We start from the raw sequence: 24,569 nt of genomic DNA on the forward strand, positions 1-24,569 counted from the left end.
TAAAACCAAAAAAGCCAACCCAAACAAAAACTGTAATAATCTGCTTCTACTTAAATGCATTCAAAAAGGCATTAACTCTCTGCTTCCTATTTTGATGATGTTCTGGAAATATCTATCTAAGTAAAGATTTTTGAGTCTACATGTGAATATTCTTTCTATATCTTTGTAAAATCTTGGAAAAGAAGTCCAAAAGTTTATCAGGTTCTTAACATCCAGAAGTTAGTAAGATGTGATTGTCTTGAAGCTCTGAAAAACGGAAAAATTTCACTTAAGGTTGTCTCATTTGGCAGTAAAAACTGATCTGAACTGGTGCAAGACTATTTTTAGTCTTTATTAATCTCATATTTGTGAACATTCATACATTTTGCTGCAGAAATATTAATGTGTTTGAAAATAGAGTATTGCTCCAGACTCTGTTGGAGGATGTTACATAATACACAGTATATACGCTACTACTTTTCTGAAAGTCAAAAAGTTCTAAATTCCAAAATGCATTTGGCCCAAGGGTTTCAGATAATGAAACGTGGGTCTGTAGTAGGCTTCAATAATTTTAAACGGAGAGATACAATGGGATAGTCTGGTTACCCTTGTTATTCACATACTTATTCATAACAAGCTTTTCCAAGTGTCTATTTTTATAAAACACATGTGTTGTATAATTGTTTGTATCTTTTTCTAAAAAGTGTTTAGACTTAAAGTAGCTCAAACAGAAAGCTGCACACTACTTTTGCTTGACCTGCTTACCCTAACTTCTTTCCTTTTACAAATTGAAAACAACTTATAAAATTAACTGGACGGTCTAATAGATTACATGGCTTAAAAATTGGGGTAGCAGGGTTTCAAATTCTTCTCCTCTAAGTCAGGGGCTGGCCACCTGTGATCTGTGAGCCAAATCCAGCCCTGCACCTATTTCACAGCTTTGACTGTCTGTTTATACGTGGTCTGCGGCTGCTTTGTTGCTACAATGGCAGAGTTGTGTAGTTGTAACATAGACCACATGACCTGGAAGCCTAAAATATTTACTATCCGGCCCTTAACGGAACAAGTTTGCTGCCTTTGCTCTAAGTCGTTTACCCCAGGATGGTACTGACACCTATGACGATCTGACAGCTATGATTTTGTAAGATAAGTTGGTTTATCTGCATTCAGGGCTTACTTAGGGCTTACAGGTGACATTTCAGAGGCAAAGGCAGAGTTAGCTGATACTTGCTGATGATATAAATCTGTCAGAGAATGAAGAGAGGAATTCATAAGGTAAAGTTATTAACTTTTCCACCTACTTTAAACATTAAATTCACTGAAAGGAATCCATTTACATTTATACTGATAGGCGTAATACCAAAAAGGTGGGGAAACATGGACCTTACAACTGTTCATCAGCGTAGTATTCTATAGTTCACATGTGCTACTGCTTGAAAAGATTATCTCTCGCCACATCTGACAAAAACTTTCCCAGCTCAACTGTGGCTCAATAAACTTTTATTTTTTGTTATTTATTTTTATTCAAAAGAATTTGTTTCCCTATCACAAAAATTCGATAACCATACCACCAACAGCAGCAAAGTCCGTAGAGTTACATTGATGGTGGAGAGTTCACTGGGTATTCCCAATGTCCCAAAGGTCATAAAGGAGAAAAAAAAAGGAAAAGAAAAAATACTCAGAACAAATCCAAAACCCATGGTGACTTTGGGGAGAGACATCACACGACAGTCTCTGTCTTCTCTTTTGTCAGCTGCAGATGGATTTCAGCAGGAGCAAACACAAATTAACTTGAGTAAACCTTTCATACCAACTCCAGCACCTAACAGGGAGAAAAAAGAATCAGTTTAATAAAATAGTTTTAAAATACAGAGTTTATTCAGGCTTTATTATATTGTAAATGGAGAACCAAATCATGTAAACTTTCCCTAACTGCTAAAATGCCATAGAATTTTAATGAATTAGACATTAATCTATTCTTACTTTCAATTCCATAGTTGCACGAACCCTCTCAGATTAGTTATCTCCACAGTTAACTAGGGAGCCTCCCAGATAAACTACATAAAACACATCGATAAAAGAACTGGCTGATGCATAGCGTGAACGTTAACATTTTTAGAATAAATGTTGGTATCTTTCTACATTCTTAAGAAAAATTCTAAATATTGCTATTTAGAATTTTAATCTATTTATTTCTTGCATTGATAAACAGTTCATAGTGATCAAAGTAAACAGGACCTAAAATCTTGTCTTCTTTTGTTGCTTCCTTTATCTTCTAGTCAATCATCTGGTGTCAAGATATTTTGTTCATTATTAGAGTTAAAGTAGTACCTTGTCATACAAGAAAGTTGTGATATCGCTACAACTAAAAATAAGCAGCAGCAATGATCAGTTATAAAAAGAGTAGAAGAAATGGCTGAGAAAGAACATCGAACATGAGGGCAATTATGAACATTGTCAAAAAGGATCACGTTAGGTGGAGACCAATTCCACGTGGCAAAAAATTAAAGGAGTAATTTATCTCCTGCTGCGCTAAGGCTCGACTTATACCCATGCATCCATATGCTTTTTGTCTTTCCATTGTGGCAAGCAGGTTACTTAACATAAGAGGGCAATGCTGTTACACAGAAATCTTAGATTTGTGACAGAGATTCTCTAAGTACATATGTAGCTTTGAGCTTTCTGTAGATGCATTAGCAATCCCAATTGCTTCAGAAGCCAAACTTGTTGAAGAATAAGGTACAGCTTTTTTGATACATGCCTTGCCATGAGAATAAAATGAAGAGAAACTGAGATACTATAGAGAGGCACTGAAAACAGATCAAGACCTTCTACCATCTGGCTTGAGGCTTCCAGAACATAGCACTGATCAACTCAAAAGCCTGGCTTTCGTTTAAGTTATCCATAGCTCTCTAATGAGGCTTTCCAAATACAGAAACCAGCTCCATAAAAAGAATACATGTAAATTAATTTGCCCAGCTAACAGTGCAATTCTGCTTCAAGTCTGCTCATTTCATCTACACAGGACAATGTGTGAGGCTTGGACTTGCTCTCCTGGTTGCTGGGTCATTCTCCACTCAGGATGAGTGCAAGGCAGCCACAGAGAAATCAATGCCAAGTGGTGGGGGAAACAGATACATATTAATAAAAAATACTTCCTGATACGTCTGTATCAGCAGAGAATATGTAGAAAGAACTGGTACCCACAGGAAAAGTGTTGATCAAACCCATGTACTAAAAACCTCCTCTAAAATGGTGCTTTGTTTACAAGTTTCACTGCTTAGTTCAGCATTCATTTATCCAACGTATTGTGCCCAAGTGCCGAGTATCTAATGGTATAACTAGGTAACGTTTTAACTTCCTTGAACTTCTAACTACAAAGAAAGGCATGTGGAAAACTATGTATTAATTGGGGAATGAGACTGTGTGTGAAGAGACATGGAAGTTTTCAGATTACACTAACGACATAATCACATGATCAATTTTCAAGTGAACACCGGAATACCTTTTCTTCCTGGGCAACTGAGGAAAAATCTACTTGCCATGGAAGAGGAACACGAGGAGAGAAGTTTAAAATATGAGTAAGACATTTTAAAATCTGGTGAATGTGTAAGCATCCCCTGCTATATCTTGGGTCTTGTCCATTGAATACCCTGTGGGGTGGCTGCACTGGCCTAACAGAAGCTAAACAGTGCCTGGCCCACAGTGAACGCTTAATTAACAGCTTTCATCTGCTTTTCACTCTGACTGCTTTTCAGTCCCTTCAGCTTTCACACACCTCTTACAAGTACTACCATCTTCTCCATAGCTGCAAGCTACCTGTTCTTTTCCCCTTTAATCAAAGCCACTTCCAAACAGACAGAGACCCATGACTTGGCATGATCTCTAAGGCTGAGTACAACTCTATATTTTCATGTTATAGTCAGAAGTGGATCTGAGTTTAAGATGGAGATGTATAAAATATCTTACCTTAATTGTACCCTGACTGTTAGCAGCAATCAGCACATTGGACTCCTAGAAAAGAACAAGAACTTTTAGAGAACAGAGAAGGATTTAACGGAGGGCAGTCCAAGAGAATAATCTCTTCATCCTTCTTTTTTTCACTTCATCCTAAGGCATCAATAAAATCTAAAATGTTCTAAGTGAATTGGGCCAGAAAGAGAAAGAAAAATGCCATATGACATCACTTATATGAGGAATCCAAAACAAACAAGCAAACCAATAATAGGGGCACAAATGAACTACTTCTTATTTATAACTTAGATGACTGATTTCCTGAATATGTGTAAGCACATTTGACTGTCCTTTATGACTGGATTACCGCATCTGTTGATTCTTATTTTGTGGTTGACTTTATTCCTTTGATTAACTATGTAAGTTTAAAAAGCTAAAGCTCTAAACTCTTCTTAGAAACAATGAACAGTACATACATGTAAACTAAAAAAAAATGTGCAGTAGTATACTGTATATGTATTTACATGCAATATAATGTGCATGTACAAAAAAAGACTGTTTGCCAATTGTGTTTCTTAGCACCACAAATGCGTAAAAATAAAATCCCCCAAAAAGCAAAAAAAAAAAAAGTCTAAAATGGAGAATCAACTTTAACACGTTTTTACCTATAAATTATAAACACAAAATCCAATATTTTGAGGATTAAGTTTTAATAAAAAATAAAGTTGGAAGCAGAGAAGGAAACTTTCAAATGTAAAGAAAAACAGAAGAGAAACAGACTGCCACTAGGAGGAAAGCCAAGAGAAAGAAAGACCGAAATAAAACACAAATAAGAATAACTTGAGAAAAACAAAGTACATAATCCTTTCCACAAAAAACTCCCCCTTCATTCACTTTGTCCCATAAGACACTAGTAACTGGCATCAATCTCTGTGGATAGCTATTTGGTAATAGGAAAGCAAAACAGAAGGTTTTCATCTAGCAGAAGGAAGGCTATCTTTTAAATTATTCTATCACTCACTCTATGCATTTTTAATAACCTTGGTAATTACATGAAATAGAATGCATGTGGTAACTTTTTTTTTTTTTTTTAATATTCTAAGCCTTTAAGAAAAAACTGTTTCTCTGGAAAGTAGAAAGGGTGAAAAAAGACTCAGTTTACCAGGGAGAACCTCACTGAGTAGGAAGAGCTGAGACATGCCTGCCATTGGAGACAGAGAGTCCAAAGGCTCCGAGCTTGGGAGTGCACACAAGTCTTTTTGCTTTTGGAGTAGGCAGCTAGGAGGAGGTAAACAGACTCAAAACTGCTGCAGAGGCCGCACGGCTGAGGGGAAGACCAAGGCCGAGTAACTGCTCCGAGAAACAGATCAGGCGCTCAGACCTCACTGAAGGAGGAAGTCTGCCTGAAAATCCCACCAGTTTCCTCAGAAAGTGCTGAAGAGAAGAAAGAAAACTCTTGATCTGTATTCTGGGAAAGTTACTTCGGTCAATCTGAGTTAAACTTTAGAGTCCTTGATAGGACGCATCTGTGCTCTACAAGCTTCTGTATTTCTATCTTTCAACCTTCTCTTTGAATCCTAGTAAAGTTACTTTTTGAAAAAAATCTTGCTGCTACTGGTGTAAGGAGAAGTAAATAATTTCTTCCACTATCCCCCAAAGTTTTGGAATCAGAATATTCCTTGGATGCAGTCAGTGGTGATGTCAATGGTCAGTTGAGTCAACAAGGAATAAAGACATGTTTTTTCTGGAGATGGGCATGGGGGATTGCTCATGATGGGGTCCGGGACACACAAGCCCCAAATATGGCACCTTGGGACACTGGCTACTTTAAGCTGAAGACATTTGAGAAAATAGCAGAAGCAGAAAGGTCGCTCTGACCTCCCATACCTCTCACCCTTCTCCCCTGAAACAGGTCATTAAACCCTCACGTGGGAGGTGCTCTCCCAATACCCAGAGTAAAGGGGCATCCTTCTCCAACGACACAGGGATGCCAAGAGCAATCGGAACAACAGGCCCTGCCAAGCTTCCCGCAGCTCGCTCCTCCTGAGTACGAGCACCTCACACTCCTTAACCCGTCACACTGCTGCATGACTGCCCGGTCTTCATCAAACACAGCACCAAATACACGGCTCCATTTCTTTGGGCTGTCATTTCCTTATGAAGGCTCCCACATCATGAAAAACATACTTACTAAACCTGTATGTTTTTCTCCTGTTAATTTGTCTCTGTCAACATAATTTTCAGACCCCGCCAGGGACCCAAAGAGGGATAAGGAAATTTTCCCCTCCCCTACGCTGATTATTTTCCTAGCTGAGATTTTCCCCTTAAATCAGCACAATTATTCTTGAAAACAGTAACACAGGTAGTGCAGCATTCACTATTAGAACTGGTTTCAGTATCCGCTTTGGGGAATATGGGCTACTGCTTGGACTGGAACACTGGGGGGTGGGGCACTGGAGAAGGGGGATTTGTGATTTATCTACTCTTAGTAAACTGAGTCCAGAGAGTGGTTGGAGTGAGTTTTGGGTGTCCTTAGGATAAATAATAACTCACTCTGAGCTGATCGAGAGGCAGAATTTCTATGTCTGCCTCAGAAAACAGCAAAAGCAAGCACTGTGTGGTGTAATATGGATTTCCTTCTAGCAAGAACTTTAAACAAGTTGTGTGATATCACAACTGCTACCAGAGAATCCAGAAATGATTCTGTGAACACATTCAGAAATGAAGCTACAAACAGCACCGATCAATTTAGTTTCTGTTTGAGGAGACGCCTGTCTCCAAGAAAGCAACTAGCACCGTCATCAGAGGCTGCAATCATCAAGAACTGCTGTCTGCTATGGGAACACATCATGTTAGGATAATGAAAAACGTACAGCCCAGAGCTCTCTCTCTCTTTCTGCCATTTTGGTCCTAGTCACCTTACGATACAGAGGAAGGAAGAGAAACCTGGTGGAGATGAGGATTCCCCCTGAGGGTAAGGGTGAATCCACTTCTGAGAGTTACAGAGATTATGAATTACATTAATTTAAAGTTGTAGTTCCTAGTGGAAGAACATCTGAAAAGCATGGTATGTTATCATACAGTGTGAAAGATTACGTTCAACATAAGCCTAGTTAGATCTAGTTAGATTATGACATAAGAGGACTTTGAAGTCTGTACAATTACTACACTAAACCCAAGAAGGAAGACATCTGCTAACTATCCAACATGAATAAATGATGTCTTTTTGTAACCTGAGGAATATTACTGGCATTAAGAAGTGGCCATATTAGGTGCCACCAGAGAGTTAACTCTAAACACTTCTTCCTGCGGAGACAGATAAATATCTCATTAACAAATAAGCCAACACAGAAAGTCACTTTCCAGTTGGAATTGTCTTTTAGGACTAACATACAGGTGAGGAGTGTCCTAAGCACTTTTAGAAACACTGAAAGCTATTCACATTAGCAAACGATGAATGAAAAGTCATAGCTTCACATTTTAGTATGCCCCTCCCTCCAAAGACCATGAACTCATAAAAAAGAGATTTAGGGTTAAACTGTCTTTCAGATAGCCAGATATCAGTTTAAGATAAATGAATTTTTGCATGCAACAGAAAAATAAAACCAGGTATTTTACTTGAGCATAGAAGTATGAAAGTGATAAGTACAAAGTTATTATTGTAGGTTTTAAGTGATTCTTGTTTGCATTTTGAATGACTGGGAATTCTCAGCTGTAGCCGTAGTCTGTCAGAACCCTAATGTAAGTTAAGTTCTGGCTCAATGGGTTGTTTTTACTTGTTAAATAAAATTTAAAATGCCAGCCAGTAATTCTCATTATTTTCTCCTTCTTTCTTGGAAACTGGCAGTTTTGCTGCAAAGCTTTCCTCAAGGTTAAGATAATAATGCACCTACTAATTTCTTCCTAAGATAAAGAGACTAAGAAAAGACAATGGAAAAATTAGCAACGAGTCTTCATTGTAAAAATAGAAGACACATACACCAACATACTCAACTTGCTTATAACGCCAGAGATACACCAACTTACCTGAAACAAAACTAGTTTTCACTGGACAGTTTTCTCTTTGCTAGCTTGCCTATAAAAATGCCATTATAGCTACATTTCTTAGCCTTGATTGAGACATCCTAGAAAGTGAATAAAGAGTGGCGGGGATACCTCTCAAATATATTTGTAAGCATATGTTGAGATAATTCAGGCATAAGGCATCATTTTCCCTTTTAAGTTAGATCTGAATAATATTTGTGCTCAGGATTTTTAGTTAGAGGTCAGCTTAGTGAAAGGTCTTGAATCTAGATTTGAATTTATCATGTAAAGAAATAGAGCAAAAATAATATAAGTAAGGGGAAAGAAAATCTTTAAAATGGTTCATTGAACTGAAGACCAGAGTAGATAAGGAATTCTATAAAGAGTCTAGAAAAATAAGGCTACTTATTCAACAGCTGTCTGATGCAGTAACTGCTAGGAGTAAGAAACACGGGGATTTCAGAACCACAAACAAGGATCCTCACACAATTAGTTATAAATAAACCCAGCACTGGCTTGCACGCCCTGGTGCTGTATATTACACCTCAGTGCATTAGAAATGCCACTGCAGCTCCTTCCAGTTTCTGCTCCCCGCTCCCCTCCCCACAACTTATTGCAGAACATATACAACGAAAAACTAAGATTTCAAATTTAATACTAAGAAATTAACTCTTAGTAGCAAGCTCCCTCCTGGAGACAGTCATTCCTGAAATTTGGTTAGACTTTTCATATTACGTAAAATGTACTCTGGAAAAGTCACTTTCTTAATGACAAATCAATTCTTAATGAGAAAAAAAGAGTTCATGGAAGACACCTCTAAATAGCTTCTTCATATTTAAAATATTGACTGACTTTTACTGATAACCCTGGATTAATTAAGCCAATATGGTCCCTCAGAAAAATAATGTTTCTGCATTCACTCCAATTCCTGGTTGAAGTTTCCTTAATCAAACAAACAATAATATCTTGTTTTCAAAAACTGCAATGTACCTCAAAAACCAGTTGTGAAGAATGAAGAAGTAACCTCACCTGGCAGTCTATTAATATAATAATCTACTACACTTGATCAGCAGAGATAGAGAGCAAAACGGCAAGGAAGCAGGGGCGCTGGTTGTAAAGGCTGTTCGGAGGGGAACGATCAGACTTAGCCAGCTGTCCTAAGCCAGACAGAGACCTCCGTGTTCATGTAGGATCACTGCAATTTGCAGACAAAAGGCATTTTTCATTTGTCTACATGGTTGGGTCTTGCAGGTTCCATTTTTTTGCTGTGCTTCATTGTTAAGAAGGCTTCTGTTATCCAGTCTTTTCTATACTAACTTCCTGACTGCATCAAATCCTCATTTAAATACACGTTAATGCATTCAAATAAGGTACAGGAAAAAAAAAAAAAAAGCCCAGGATTCAGATAATAGAAAAAGAATGATTAAGAAGGCACACTAAGCATACAAAGTCAAAGCGATCTTTACCCAGGGAGAAAAGATTGTAAAGAACATGTACAAGGGAAAGAGGATTGAGATACACAAAAATACTACATCATTTTCACCACCCTTCCTTCATTCCAAATGCTTTCCAAAGTCTCCCTTCTCACCAAGCAGCCCTAAATCAACTTAATTTTCCTTGCCACACCAGGTAACTTCTCTCTAGACCTTGGATGCTCTTCTGAATAAAGCCAGGGAACAATGTGTTCGCAATGGTGTGTCTGACAGGGAAAAATGACTCCACAACACTGATTATCACTAAGGAGAGACTCTGCACATGGAGCTGTGCATTTCTAAGGGCACTATTTGCAAAATTCCCCCAGAATACTCTAGCAAAGCTGGTCCAAAAGTTCTGTACTGTTTAGGAATGCCATGGAACACAGTGGAAATAGCAATTAATTTAAGACATCGAGAACCAAACCTACATTTTGGTTCTGCCATAGTGTTGTTCAACACTCTTAGAAACTCAATGTCTTCAACTATAAAACAGATAATCTTAAGAATGTCACAGAATTTTTATGAAGACTGTAAGAAAACACACTAAAGTACGTAACTAAAAGGAACTTGCATATTATAGGCACCAAACAAGTGGTAGTCTTATTAAAATACTAAAACCTCCATTTCTTCACAACTAAAGGGCAGTATTCTCAAGTATGACTATACTATGGTATTATTTTTGTCATCATATTTATGATCTTATAAATTGATTAAAAGCCATTATAATGGAAACATTGTCAAGGTATAGAAGAAATCTAAGTGTCCATCAACACATGAATGGATAAAGAAGATGTGGTGTATGTATATATGTGTTATATATATATATATATATATATATATATATATATATATATATATATATATATATATATATATATATATATATATATATATATATATAATGGAATACCACTCCGCCATAAAAAAAATAAAAGAAAGAAAGAAAGAAAGAAATGTTGCCATTTGCAGCAACATGGATGTACCTGAGGGGCATTCTCCTAAGTGAAATAAGTCAGACAGAGAAAGACAAATACTGTATGATATTACTTATACATGCAATCTAAAAAATACAACAAACTAAGGAATAAAACAAGAAAGAAATAAACTCACAGATACAGAAAACAAACTAGTGGTTACCAGTGGGGAGGGCAGAGAGGCAATGGAGGGGTAGGGGATTTAAAAAAAGGGTTATTGAGATTATATGAAATCATCTGTGTGAAACCTCTGAAAATTATAAAGCACTACAGAATTTAAAATTAAAAATAAAAAGAGACTCACACACACAACAAAGAGAAAAACTACACAATGCAGGCTCTAGGCGAAGACTTAAAATTTAACTTAACTATAACTCTCTCCTAAAAAATGAAGTAGCTCTTATTACAGCAGTTGTCGGTGTTGTTATTTTGCTCTCAAAGGGGAAGCAAGAAATATAACTAAGGCAACATGAATGAAGTACACCAATTAGAGAAAAACATACTTGAACGGCGGCTGGCATAGTGCATTCTATAGTTGCATTAGTACCTGTGAGAAACCAGAAGCCAAGGAGATGAAATGGTTAAGAGAGGGGACAGAGAAGTAGGGATTGGACTGGGACAGAATGAGAGGATAGAGAGATTAGATAAACGGGAGAGTGAGGACAAGGCAATACAGATATATAAGGAACAACAAACATGAGCACAAGTCCAGAAGCAAAAACAGGAATAATATGGGACAATGAAGAAACATTCTTAATAGATGTTTTGTGCTAAAAAACTTAAAATGTTTGGACAAGTAGCATTATTCTAGATTCTAGAAAACCTTGAACACAGGTAATAGTTTAGATATAATGCCTAAGATCAAACACACGAGGAAACAGGAAACATTAAAGGAGCAGAGAGAGGAGCAACAATTGAAAATCATGTCTATGATTACTTTGTATTTATTTTAAAGACTGGCTTCCTACTTAATCGCTACTAAATTTGAAATCTGAGCTACCTTTGAATCACTTCTATTGTATTTTTTTTCTATAATTGGAAGTCGATTTTCTCAAGGATCATATTAATAGTGAAGGCAAAAAATAATTTTTAAATTAGAAAAGGTATCTGAAATGAAAAATATAAAACAATTCACAAATTCAGGTAACATATTTATCAAATTTTCCCCTAATTTTTAATGATGGCCAAATATATAAGTTGTAGTTACATGCAGATACTGACTTTGAAAGAAAATTTTCTAAATGACCTAGGGTCAATTAAAGATAAGTAATGTTTGACTCTACTTGAAGGACATCTGGTAGCAGTGTACAAACATAAGCTGAAGGGGACATAAAGGGGTTAGAAGTAATCTATGGGGGTGGGAGGTAAAGGAAGAAATAGGAATGAGGAGATGAAATGCATGAATGAATGAAAAGAAAGAGACAAATGCAGGAGATATTTGAACGTGTTACTGTTTTTTGATGAATAATTAGAAAAAAATTAGATAAAATTTAATTCAACAAATACTTACAAAGCAAATTTTAAAAAGAAAAAAAGTTCAAAAGCTGATATATTATAGCACTTTATTATTGAGGAATTCCCTGGGTAGTGTGTTAAAAATGAAGGTTCTGTAAACAACCGAACTGACAACCTAAAATAATGAGAAAAAGAAGAACAAACAAGACGTAAAGTCAGCAGAAGAAAAGAGACAATAAAGATCAGGGAGGAAACAAATAAAATAGAGATTAAAAACACAATAGAAGGAAACCAATAAAACCAAGAGCTGGTTTTTTGAAAGAGTAAACAACTCTGGCTAGGCTCACCAAGAAGACAGCAATGACCCATATAAACAAAGTAAGAAATGAAAAAGGAGAAATTACAACTGGTATTGCAGAAATACAAAAAATCATAAGAGAATACCATGAATAATTATATGCCAACAATTTGGACAATGTAGAAGAAATGGACAAGTTTCTAGAAATACACAGTTGACCAAAACTGAATCAAGAAGAAATAGAGAATTTGAACAGACCGATTATTAGAAGTGAAGTAAAATCTGTAATTTAAAAAACTTTCTGCAAACAAAAGTCCAGGACCAGATGGCTTCACTGGGGAATCCTACCAAACATACACTGATCCTTCTCAAACTCTTGCAAAAGACTGAAGAGGAGGGAACACTCCCAAACTCATTCTGTGAAGCCACCATTACCCTAGTACCAAAACAAGACAAAGACACTACCAAAAAAGAAAATTACAGGCCAAGGTCTTTGATGAATATAGATGCAAAAATTCTCAACAAAATATTAGCAAACTAAATCCAACAACATATAAAAAATATCATATACTACAATCAAGTCGGATTTACCCCCAGGTCACAAGGATGGTTCAACACACAAATCAATGTGATACACCACATCAACAAAATAAAGGACAAAAACCACATGATCATCTCAACACATGCAGAAAAAGCATTTGATAAAATTCAACATCCATTCACAATAAAAACTCTTACCAAAATGAGTACAGAGAGAACATATCTCAACATAATAAAAGCTATTTATGACAAACACACAGCCAACATAAAACTCAAACAGTGAAAAGTTGAAAGCATTCCTGCTAAAATCTGGAACAAGACAAGGATGTTCATTCTCACCACTTCTATTCAACATAGTGTTGGAAGTCCCAGCCATAGCAATCAGACAAGAAAAAGAAATAAAAGGGATCCAAATTCGAAGGGAAGGGGTAAAATTGTCACCTTATGTGGATAACATGATACTGTATATAGAAAACCCTAAAGACTCCACACAAAAACTGCGAGAGCTGATAACAAATTCAGCAAGGTAGCAGACTATAAGATTAACATACAGAAATCAGTTTCATTTCTTTGCACTAATAATGAAATATCAGAAAAGGACAGTAAAAAACAATCCCTTTTAAAACCACATCAAAAAAATAAAATACTTGGGAATAAACCTGATCAAGGAGGTGAAAGACCTATATGCTGAGAACTATAAAACACTGATAAAGGAAATTAAAGACAATTAACAGAAATGGAAAGATATCCTACGCTCCTGGATTGGAAGAATTAATATTGTTAAAATAGCCATACTACCCAAAGCAATCTACAAATCTAATGTGATCTCTATCAAAGTATGCAGGACATTTTTCACAGAAATAGAACAAATAATCCTAAAATTTAAATGGAATCACAAAAGACTAAGAATTGTCAAAGCAATACTGGAAAAAAAAAAAAAAAAGAATGAAGCTGGAGGAATAACCCTCCCAGACTTCAGACAATACTACAAAGCTACAGTAATCAGAACAGTGTGGTACTGGCACAAAAACAGATGTATGGATCAATGGAACAGAATAGAGAGCCCAGAAATAAAACTACACACCTATGGTCAATTAATCTTTGACACAGGAGGCAAGAATATGCAATGGAGAAAAGACAGTCTCTTCAGAAGTAATGTTGGGAAAGCTGGACAGTCGCATGTAAATCAATGAGGCCACAACACTCCCTTACATCAGGTACAAAAATAAACTCAACATGATTTAGAGACTTAAACATAAGAAACGACACCATAAATCCAGGAGAGAACATAGGCAAAACAATCTCTGATATAACTTGTAGCAATGTTTTCCTAAGTCAGTCTACTAAGACAACAGAAATAAACAATGAACAAATGGGTCCTTATAAGCTTTTATACAGCAAAGGAAACCATAAACAAAATGAAAAGACAACCTACAAATTGGATTTGAAATAGTACCTAATTATTCCTGTGAAACTGAAACGAAAAACAGGTCTATGGCAGCCAGTGTTAGAAACACTTTGAAATCACTTTTTCCTCCCTTCCCAGATGGAAACACTATTGGATCCCTACAAATTTCCACAAGTAAGTTCAAGGCTGAATTTTTAAGGAACAGGATCTTTGTTTCTTCTAATTCTAGGCTTTTTTTTTTTAATTGAAATATTTACAATGTCGTGTTAGTTTCTGGTGTACAGCATAGTGATTCAGTTGTACATACATATATATATTCCTTCTCATATTCTTTTTCATTATAGTCTATTACAAGGTATTGAATGTAGTGAAGTTACTTACAAAACAGAAACAGACTCACAGACATAGAAAACAAACTTAGTTACCAGAGGGGAAAGAGGGTGTGGAAGGATAAACCGGGAGCCTGGGATTTGCAGATACAAAGTGCTATATATAAAACAGATATACAACAAGTTCCTACTGTGTAACATAGGGAAATACATTCAAAGCCTGAACTAGTGGTAACTATGGGTAGAAATGGGTGATGGATTCAAGATCTATAAAAAAGAAATGACATAGAATTTGTGCTTACATTAATATCAAACTTGATTTTACATTTCTAAGACTCCAGTTTTTAATGGTCAAAACTCTGTACTTAAATAAATTTGATTTTAAATTTATAAACTGCCAAAGAATAGGACTGTGCCTAATAAAACTTTAAAAAAGCCAACATTTTCTATGATATAGTAAATCACAGCAATCATCTATATTATTGGAATTTCTACAGCAATTCCTAAGTAGAATGCGAAATTGGGATAAATGTGTCTTCGCACCTGTCAGTTGCATATAAGAAGTCTGGCAAATTTTTATAGAAACACTCAGTATTTGAGACTAAATAATTAAAAAGTTCTTAATAGTAAAGGTCAGGTCACATCGTAATTTCCGAACAGCCTAAATATTTCCTTCACACTTAAAATTCTTGCCCCTGGCTAAATTTGTATGGAGACTTTCATTAGAAAACTAATTTCAAAGAGATGATTCCATTGCTACTATCAAGTCAGACACCGAATTACCTTTTGTAACTGAGACTGAATGACTGCATGCGGTATGGGAGGGGGTGGCTGTTCCAGATGGATATATATTATAAATCATATTTTGAAAAAAGTAATCATCTCTAAAATGTTATAAGAAATAGAATGGCTGTTTACTCTCAACCTAGTTTTGAAATATGCTGACAATACACAAATTTACACAGCAAGAAGTCTAAGATAATTAAGTGATTATTAAAAACCTCTTACATTTGTTTGTACCTGTAGATGTAATACGAATCTTACAAACTAGAAAGCTGAGCTTAGAGATGGAGAAAGCGGGAAAGAGCAATGCTGCTGTGCTTTACAACAAGAAAAGAGCTAGACAACTTCAAATTAATGACATTTCTTGAAACTACTAGAGAACTGAGTCACAAGCAAAACAAGATAAAATTGGGAGAAACTGGCACCTGCAGGGAGAGACAAAACCAGAGTATTTGTTTACTTCGCAACAAAACAGCTGGATAAGCCAGTGGGGAGATTAATGTTTAACAGGATGCTACAGGGTGGCTAGCATGGGAGGGTGAGGCCCCGGCTGCTGTAAACACTGCAGGTTGAGGGGGTAGAATCTTCCTGCACACTTTTCCTCCATGAACTCCCACCAGAGGAGACAGGAGAGAATCTTGAGAAAGCTTCTCATGTGGTGCTGGCTGGAGGAAGGGAATAGCACCCATTTCCTAAAACAACCCAGGTCAATTTTCCCCATTCTCTAATTTGTAAAAGTTTTTATTACTGGAAAAATACACAACACTGTGAAGCATGGACGATGAAGGGATTAAAAAAAGGTCATAGTTCTCTTAAAAAAGATAGAACTGAAAATTCAAATGCACATGTTCATGCAAAGAACCAAAACCTCAAGCTTATCAATTATCAATTAGTAAGAAACACAGCAAAACCGTGTGGAAGGATCTCTTCGTAAGGACTCACACCTATTCAGAGCCAATAGTTTCACCCTCAGTAACTCAGGTTGATGAAAAGCCTTACATCTAAAAAACAGACATGAAAAGCTTAAAAGTAATTCATGTTTTTGATAAATCTCATCCAGTAGGGAAAAAATACACCTTCAAACAATTTACTAAGACTACCAACAAAACCTTTCCCCCTCATTAGTTATATTAAATGAGTGAGTTTAAAATTAGACATTTACACAGACTAACAAAAAAATCAAAAGCCAAAAAACAAATAAAACCCAAGTTATTACTCTTTTTTTTTTCCAAGTTATTACTCTTGATCAGTGATTTTTTTTTTCTCCATATTCCTAAAATAATGATTTGGAAAGAACAGAGTGAAAAGGAAAAAGAGAAATAAGTAAAAACATGTACTAAATGTGTAGAACAACAGAAACTGGCCAAAATTAAATGCTTTTCTTCATTCTTCTTCATTATAGAATGACTGAACAGTTTTTTAAAAATTGATGATCACTCTGATGGAAAATGTAAAATCTATACAGTAACCAGGCTCTCCCCACCAATAAGACCAGTGAAATCCCTGTAAAAGATCCTAGAATTTGTTTTGCTATCAATAATTCATCCTCTCCATTAGTAAAGGGAAACACAGTTGTCAGATCTTTAAAATCCAGCCAAATGTAAAAGGCTAACTGAAAGGTCTCAACCTTTTACAAAACAGAAAGCTTTGAGGAAATAAAAATATTCCTTATAAACAGGGATTCCTGTTGAATTCTGAAGTTCCAAGGCCAACTTACTAATTGGAAGAGACATAAACCCTCCTATATTTTATTCTTTTTAAAATGTAAGATAAAATGTTTTTAAATATAAATACCCACATAAGTCTCTAGATCAATTATCCATTCTTATTAGTTGACATTCTGGATTAATCTGAACCACTACTCTCTTCCCTTAGTACAAATATCAAGGATTATCATGTGAATTACGAATTTGATTGGTCAGTAAAAAAAAAAATAATGGTAAGAAAGAGCACATGAGTATGACTAGTGAAACTTAAATGACTCTTGGCTGCTAAAAAGAAGGATGACAGATATTCAGTTACATATTTCAAACTAGGCAAAGGTATTCCAATAGTGTGGCATGAAATGAAGTACTTCATTTTTTATTTACCAGGTGATAACACTACCTTACAATCCATAAGGACTTTTTTTTGAGAGATATAGTAATTCATAGCAATTAAAAAAAAAAGACTCTTGGGTCTCTTAAAATAAGCTAATGTTTCAAATGTTGTTAGCATTAAAAAACACTAAAAGCAAAGACAATTACTACTATTTTTCTCTTCCAATCTCTGGAAAGTAACTCACAAAGATATGCATGGTTAATCACAAAGCCACAGGTCAATACTTGGGATTTAAAACAGTAAATTAACAAAATGGAACTAAATCTTAAAGCCAAATTTATGTTCTACACAGTCTATCCCTAACACTTCCTACTATCATTAGAGTCAAAGATCTTGAAGACAAATACAAGCATGACTAACTGCCTATTTAATTCTCAACAATGTGTGGATACATTGTTATTAAAACTAAATGATCCAGATTTATTTTCTGCCTCATCTTCATTTTTTGGTTGGCTATCACAGTTCAGATAAAAAAATCTTTGTTTTCATTCAAGTTCATCTTCTTATCTACAGCAAAAAAAAAAAAAAAAAAAAAAAGACTAATATAAACAGGCAAAAATTAGACAGCAATTATAACAGATTGACTTTTCTACATAATCAAATTATTCCTATGTTCAGCAGTAATAACTTTTCTACCATTTTGGGAATAGCCAATGCCAACTTCTGACAGCTTTATTTGGAAAAATGCTGCATAAAATGGGACTGAAGGTATAATGGAGTAAGATATGAAAGGCACAAACCCCTATAAGGATCACATCAATATAACAGAGTGTCATAAAAACAACAGAGATTAATGTGAAATTGTGGAAGTAAAATACAAAAATATATTTCCCTTCCCCAGACAGGATGCAAGTTTGAATTAGGAGGAAACACTTTCCTCTTACAGTTGCTGTCCTTGGTTAATCCTGCTTTAAGTAACTTAAATATATTCTTATTCAATTAGAAAAGAATTATCATATTTTTCCATATGTATACTTTAGCATATGAAACCAATTCAAGCAGTATTCATTAAAAATGTTTCAGTCAAGGAAATGACATCCAATATTCGTTCTTTCCTTCTACTACTGCTATAGAAATTTGTAGGAACTATCAAAAGATAAACATTCAGAAACCAAAGTTAACTTCCTTCCCATCTCAAAATATTTTGGACTCTTTTAAGCCTGGTTGCGTAATAATGAAAATTATTCATAGGTTAACGACATAATTCAGAATGCACTCTCAAATTCATACATTTCTTTTCTCCCTTTAAAAAAGCAAGACAAAAAAGCAAAACCAAGTAGCTTAAAGATTTCTGTCAATTCTCTTCTTCAAAGTTGGCATACTTCAGAAGGACAAACACTATTTTTTTAGAAGTACTTAATGAGAAAAAATTGTAAGAACCATTCTAATATAGGTCAAATTCCATTACAGTACATATAAAAATGACAATAATCAAATATTTTAAATGTTGACTAGCAGACCCACAAAATCATTTTGTTGATTTCATTACAGTCACCATAAAACATCTAAAGCAACAAGTGTTTTCACAGAAGCTGTCCATACAGTAGTGGACACTGAAGTTAAGGAATATTTATACTTAACACAACTTAAAGAAATAAATTAAAGGTTTGCTTCAGTTTTCCACAACCTTCTTGTCTCCTCTCTTTTCTACATCCCCACCCCAGTCTAGTCTGCACACTAAGGGAAGCGTGGGGCGGTTACGAGGAGATGGGAGCCACAGTCTTCCTGGAAGGCAGGGTCCACACTTAGAATCTTCTTTCCTTCCACATGCAAGACAGACTAGAGTTCATTCATATTGGCCCTCTTCCAGTCAGGAAAATTTTCTAAAGTGTTATAAACCATCTGGCTAGAGGGGAGCAGAAAGCAAAGGAAAGAGAAACAGAAATACAGAAAGGAGAGAAGAAAGAAAAAGAAGTTCCTATGTTGTCTTCTCAGTGTTCACTCAGGAATTTAGGATGAGTAATAGTTTATGAGTGTGGGAAGTCAATATATATTAAAGATAGCTTTTTTTTAATTAAAGAAAAGAAATGAGACCACATCTTATTTGTGTGTGAAAGTTTCTTCCTGAGAAGGGTAAGGGAGTAGCAAAATTTAAGAGACATCAGGTATTCATAATTACAATTATTCCCTCTTTAACAGATGCTTGAGAACAATTAATGCCTCTTGGTTATCGTGTGTGACAAATCTCCAGTGGTAACATCAATCATCTGTTCCCAAACTTGATTGTTTATATAATTTCCCAAGGAGACCTGGGTAACTCTTCATCTTACAAATGGGGAACTCAAAATACAAATTTCTACTCTCCTCCCTTCCTCCCCCAAAATATGGATGCAGGGGTCTAAGAAGACAACTGTTCTGTTATATATTTTTTTTGGAAAGATCCCAAGGTGACTCTGATGCTCACTGGTATAAATAAATTTTATCACAGATGCCTTCTGTATTTTAATGGAAGCTGACTTTTCACTGAGTGACTTAGCTTCTCTAGTTTAGTGCAATCTGATGCTTTATACAGTGTTTGCTAAGTCAGAGGGGGATGCCTATCTCTTAGATAAAAGCATACAAAAATTGGAAAAAATGTTAAGTCTTTTGAGAGAAGGCAGAATTGTGAAATAGTACAAATGCAATAGAGAAAGGGAAGGAACAGTAACAAATACCAATTCCCCTATAGCTGCATGCACTTTAATAATTTCATTGCTTTTGAAAATGTGCAAAAGCCTGGAGGTTATATCCCAAGGACAAAATGGTAATTATGACATGATTATATAGGTACCATGAATATTCATGTCAGGAAAGCTACTTTTCTTAAATTGATATGACCACTGAGTTTCAAGTGAGTCTGTTAGATACTAGAAGTATCTCTCACCTCTACTCCAGCATTTCTTCAGTTTCAAAATCCAGTATTTAATAATGGAACAAAAAAGATAAAGGACAAGTCTGAAGAATTGTACCATTCATTATAAAACTTATATATTAATTACACATTATGTGCAAACCATCTGCTTAGTGCTAGCAGTAATTTTAAAATGAATGCTACTAATAGCAAACATTTACATAACTCTTACTCTATGTCAAACAGTCAAACCCTGGGGGGAGGGTATAGCTCAAGTGGTAGAATGCATGCTTAGCATGTTCGAGGTCCTGGGTTCAATCCCCAGTATCTCCTCTAAAAATAAATAAATGAATAAATCTAATTAGCCCCTCAAGAAAAAAAAAAACAATAAAAAAATTTTTAAAAAAGAAGTATGTTAAAAACTATTCTAAACCCTTTATGTACATTAGCTTACTTTAACATTATAACAACTCTAAAGGTAGGTTACTACTATGACTAGCACTTAATAGATGAAGAAACTCAAGTCCAGCACAGTTAAGGAACTTGAGCAAAGCCATAGAGCTTAGTAAGTGGAAAATATGATTTGAACCTCAGTAATCTGGCTCCATCATCTGCTCTTACTCAGTATACTGAGGAGTTTGCAGGCTAGCAGGGATAGGAGACATAAACATAAATAACAGTACAAGGCAGTATTATTAACTCATTCAGGAAATATTTTTTTAATGGATAGGAACCGTAAGAGATTTAGGTAAAGAAAAGAAGCCCTCCATAAGAAAACAAAGTTTTAGTTAAAAACACTTCAGAATTAATGTTTCAATATATAAAGTTTCATTCATTAGAAGTAAGAATAGAAAGAATCTATTTCATTATATGACTAAAAAAGATGCCCTACATATGCATACATTTATACAAAGTTATAACTTTGCATAATATGGGTGATAACTTTGTTAACAAATTCCCAGGCCAAGTTTTCCTGGACTTCGTTTCAAGGGAGGGAACTTAGAAAAATCATTATCTTGACATCCTTCACCATAGGGTTAAGAGAAACTTTTAATACAGTTTCTTGTGTTTCAAGACACAAGAGAAAATATCCACCCTTAATAACCAAAGCTTTTTTTGAGGATAGAGTATATATAGATTTTCTGTCATTTTTGAAGAGCTATGAGAGTCTTTAAGTGTCCTTTACAAGCACTGCTTTTTCCCAGCAGATATATGTTTAGAATTCATAACTCAAGACCAGATAATTATGTACAATGTGGTTCAGAGCTGATAAAACAATGATAAGGGTACCTACAGCCTCAGGGGGAATCACCATGGACTCAGGATCAGCTTCCAACAAAAAAATGGTGTCCCTTTACACAGACATGATCACGCAACAGAAAGTAGTTTTCATACTTGAATCAATTTATATTCTATTCCAACAGTTTCAGATAAGTTATGCAAGAATTGATCCATACATATAGAACATATATAATCTCCTTTACCAAACTTCCAGTCTCTGAATAAAGCAGTGATGATAAAGATACGACAGAAATAAAGAATAAGAGTATTGTACCAAATTTACCTTCGCTTTGCAGCATTACTTTCAAGGTGGATGTGGGGTGTAGGAGATAGTGAAATGGATATGAATTACTAATACCAAATTATAAAAGGATTATAATTATAAAACAATATCTCAGTTGCATGGTATTTTCTTTTCAAGCAATAATTTCTTTAAAAAAACAGTTCTCAGTATGTAAGCATATAATTTGTAAAAAATCAAAAGTTAACACTCTAGAAAATTGTTTATGCAAAAATTTAATAAAAAAGATTATTTTACTAACAAGATATTTTCAAACTGGCAAAGACAGTGGCATTATATTCCATGTTTTATAGGCAAGGTCAGACTGAAATCCCTGAACTTTTTTGGTGCAAGACCAAATGGAAATAGATTGAGAAGGCAATCTATCAATTTTAATCAAAAGCCCTAAAGCTATTACTGTTCTTTAAATGAATAAATCTCTATAGTTCTCTTAAATTCCTAATTAGAAATTTAAAGATTCAAGAAGCATTATTCATAGTAGTAAAAGGTAAACATGAGTATCCTCAATAAAACAGTGAATACCAGTTGTGGTAAATCTTTAGACTGGAATGTATGTAGTCATTGAAAACACTCTTTTTAAAATGTATTTACACCTGAAAAATGTTCATAACAAAGGCAAAAGGTAAAGAATACATGATAATATATAAAATATTCAATTTTATTGGGAAAAAAATTCCTGTGAATGGAAAAATCACACAATTAATTACATTAAAGTGTCCGTATTGATTATTTCTGAGAAAAGTGATAAGACATTTTCTTCTCTTTCGTTTTTCTAAATTCTTTAAAATATATATAGATTCATTTCTAATCGTCTCAGTAATAAGCTATTTGAAAATAAACAACCTAAGAGATAATGTTCCAAGATGACCACATTATTCTCTATCCACGCACTTGCCGAGGAGATTCACTCTGACTCCACACTCTCTTAACACAAAGCTGTAAAAAACTTTCTTTGAATTAACTCTAAATTAGTTGAATGATAATTACTTAGTTAATGAATTACACAAACCATATCACTACTGCCTGTTAGAAGGGAAGGAAGGAAAAATAAATCTTATATTAGTCTATATTAATACTGGCTAGAAATTGTGAGTAAATAGAGTATTTTAGAAAGAGAAGTTGAAACCAGAACATGAACTGTTGATTACAGATTTAATAATCCAGATGATGGCTCTGTCCAGTAAGTCAGACAGCAAAGGTCACTACATCTGAACACAAGAGGTTAAATAAATTATGTGGTACTTTTCAAGGAAACAGAGTCAGAAAAAGAATTGAAATTGTAATCTGCTAGCCTACCATCCATCCATCAAAAATACAGAGTTGACTGCTGTATACAGAAATAAAGGAAACCACATTATTTCAAAGATTGTATAATTATTCAAACGGAATATATCTGGATGTTCAATACTATGTGGATATAATACATTCAAGTACAGTTTTATAATTTACAATTGTTTCTTCAAATAAATAGATAATAAATTTCTTTTATTACAGTAAGCTAAACATATGATAAAGTTCACTTCATTTATATTTAAAAAATAACCAATGGGGAGATAAAAGTTAAAGAGATCAAATTAAAATGGGGAGATTCCAAAGCCTAAATAAAAGTAAGGTGGTATGTGGTATTCCAGGTAGTTATTTCTCACAAATTTGTATTTTTAAAAAATGATGAAGTTAATACTGAAATGGGCAATACAAATAAGATTTATTCTTAGGGGTAAAAATCCTAAGAATTTGGCAACAACAGACCATCCTATGTCAATAACTCTAAGCTACTAAAGTTTCTTTAATTAAAGTATCTTCAAATGAATTAAAATAATAAAGTGAAAAAAAACTACAAAATGAAGAATTTTCTATTCTTTATTAGTGTAGAATAACCATTACCATTTCAAAGTATTCTAGAGAGGACTTAAGTTGTAAAATAAAAAATTCTTCTAAAAAAAGTATTTTCACTAGAGTTCAAGCAAAACTTATCTTAAAACTCCTTTGAAAATTAAATGTAGTACAAGTGGTTGTGGCACTTTAATGGGAGAAATGCTGGAGCCATTACCTTTGAGACAAAGTTAAAGAACAAAGGACAGAAGAATCTGTCAGCAAACCCTGAAGTGACTGAATAAAAGTGCTTTCAGATACAGGGCAAGTATTAGGAAGAAAGAAAAGGAGAAAGGACAAAGTACTGCCCCTCAGATTAAAAGAAACAACCTTAGACATATTCTGTCTTTAAACAGAAGTAATTAAAAGCAAATACTGTAAGTCTCAAAGGAAAAGTAGACAGACGACATGGCAAGTGTGACAGTGGCAGAGAAGCATGCTGTTAACCTCCACAGCACTGCGGAAATAAAGTAAAAGAGAGATGCAATAAATGTTACAATGAAACTGACCAACATTTTTAAAGGGGCAGGGTACAGCATGCTTTCCGGTTAATGCGCAGAATGGCAGAAATAAAGAGCAGAAATTATACATAATCTTGGCTGATCACTCCAAACAGAGCTTGAAATTACTGGTTCATTTTTAGCCAGAAGTAGCCAAAAAGAAAAACATATGTATTTAGATAAGAAAAAATAAGGCTAGACCAAAATTTAATCTGCAGCAAGATATTCTAAATTTTTATAAAATCAAGATACTGTCTTAAGAGAATATATTTATTTGTATTTGTGCCCCTTCTTCTACCATTCACTCTTAATTTCTCATTCCCCCATGACTAAATCACTATATAAATGATAACATACACACATATGCAATCTTTATATCAGCATTAATTGAACAGTGTCATGTTTTCTGTTCATTCATACAATAGATTGATGTACCACTAATATATATCTAAACACTAAAAAAACCT

The 24,569-nt window shown here is 34.7% G+C and overlaps 1 protein-coding gene and 1 non-coding gene across 5 annotated transcripts in view; both read right to left on the reverse strand.

The window, feature by feature from the left end:
* Positions 1–1,462: 1,462 nt before the first annotated feature.
* Positions 1,463–24,569, reverse strand: part of COP1 (COP1 E3 ubiquitin ligase) — a 165,225-nt gene continuing 142,118 nt past the window's right edge. For all 4 annotated transcript variants that reach the window (XM_074349831.1, XM_074349829.1, XM_074349830.1 and 1 more), the window contains 2 exons: positions 3,949–3,993; positions 1,463–1,801 (listed from right to left, as the gene is read on the reverse strand). In XM_074349831.1, the coding sequence (XP_074205932.1) occupies positions 1,784–1,801; positions 3,949–3,993 (63 nt within the window). In that variant the 3' untranslated portion in view covers positions 1,463–1,783. The remainder of the gene's footprint in view (positions 1,802–3,948; positions 3,994–24,569) is intronic.
* Positions 9,076–9,215, reverse strand: LOC123616859 (small Cajal body-specific RNA 3). The gene has a single exon (XR_006724894.1).

The sequence above is a fragment of the Camelus bactrianus genome, chromosome 21 (genome assembly GCF_048773025.1).
Source record: "Camelus bactrianus isolate YW-2024 breed Bactrian camel chromosome 21, ASM4877302v1, whole genome shotgun sequence".
Lineage (NCBI taxonomy): Eukaryota > Metazoa > Chordata > Mammalia > Artiodactyla > Camelidae > Camelus > Camelus bactrianus.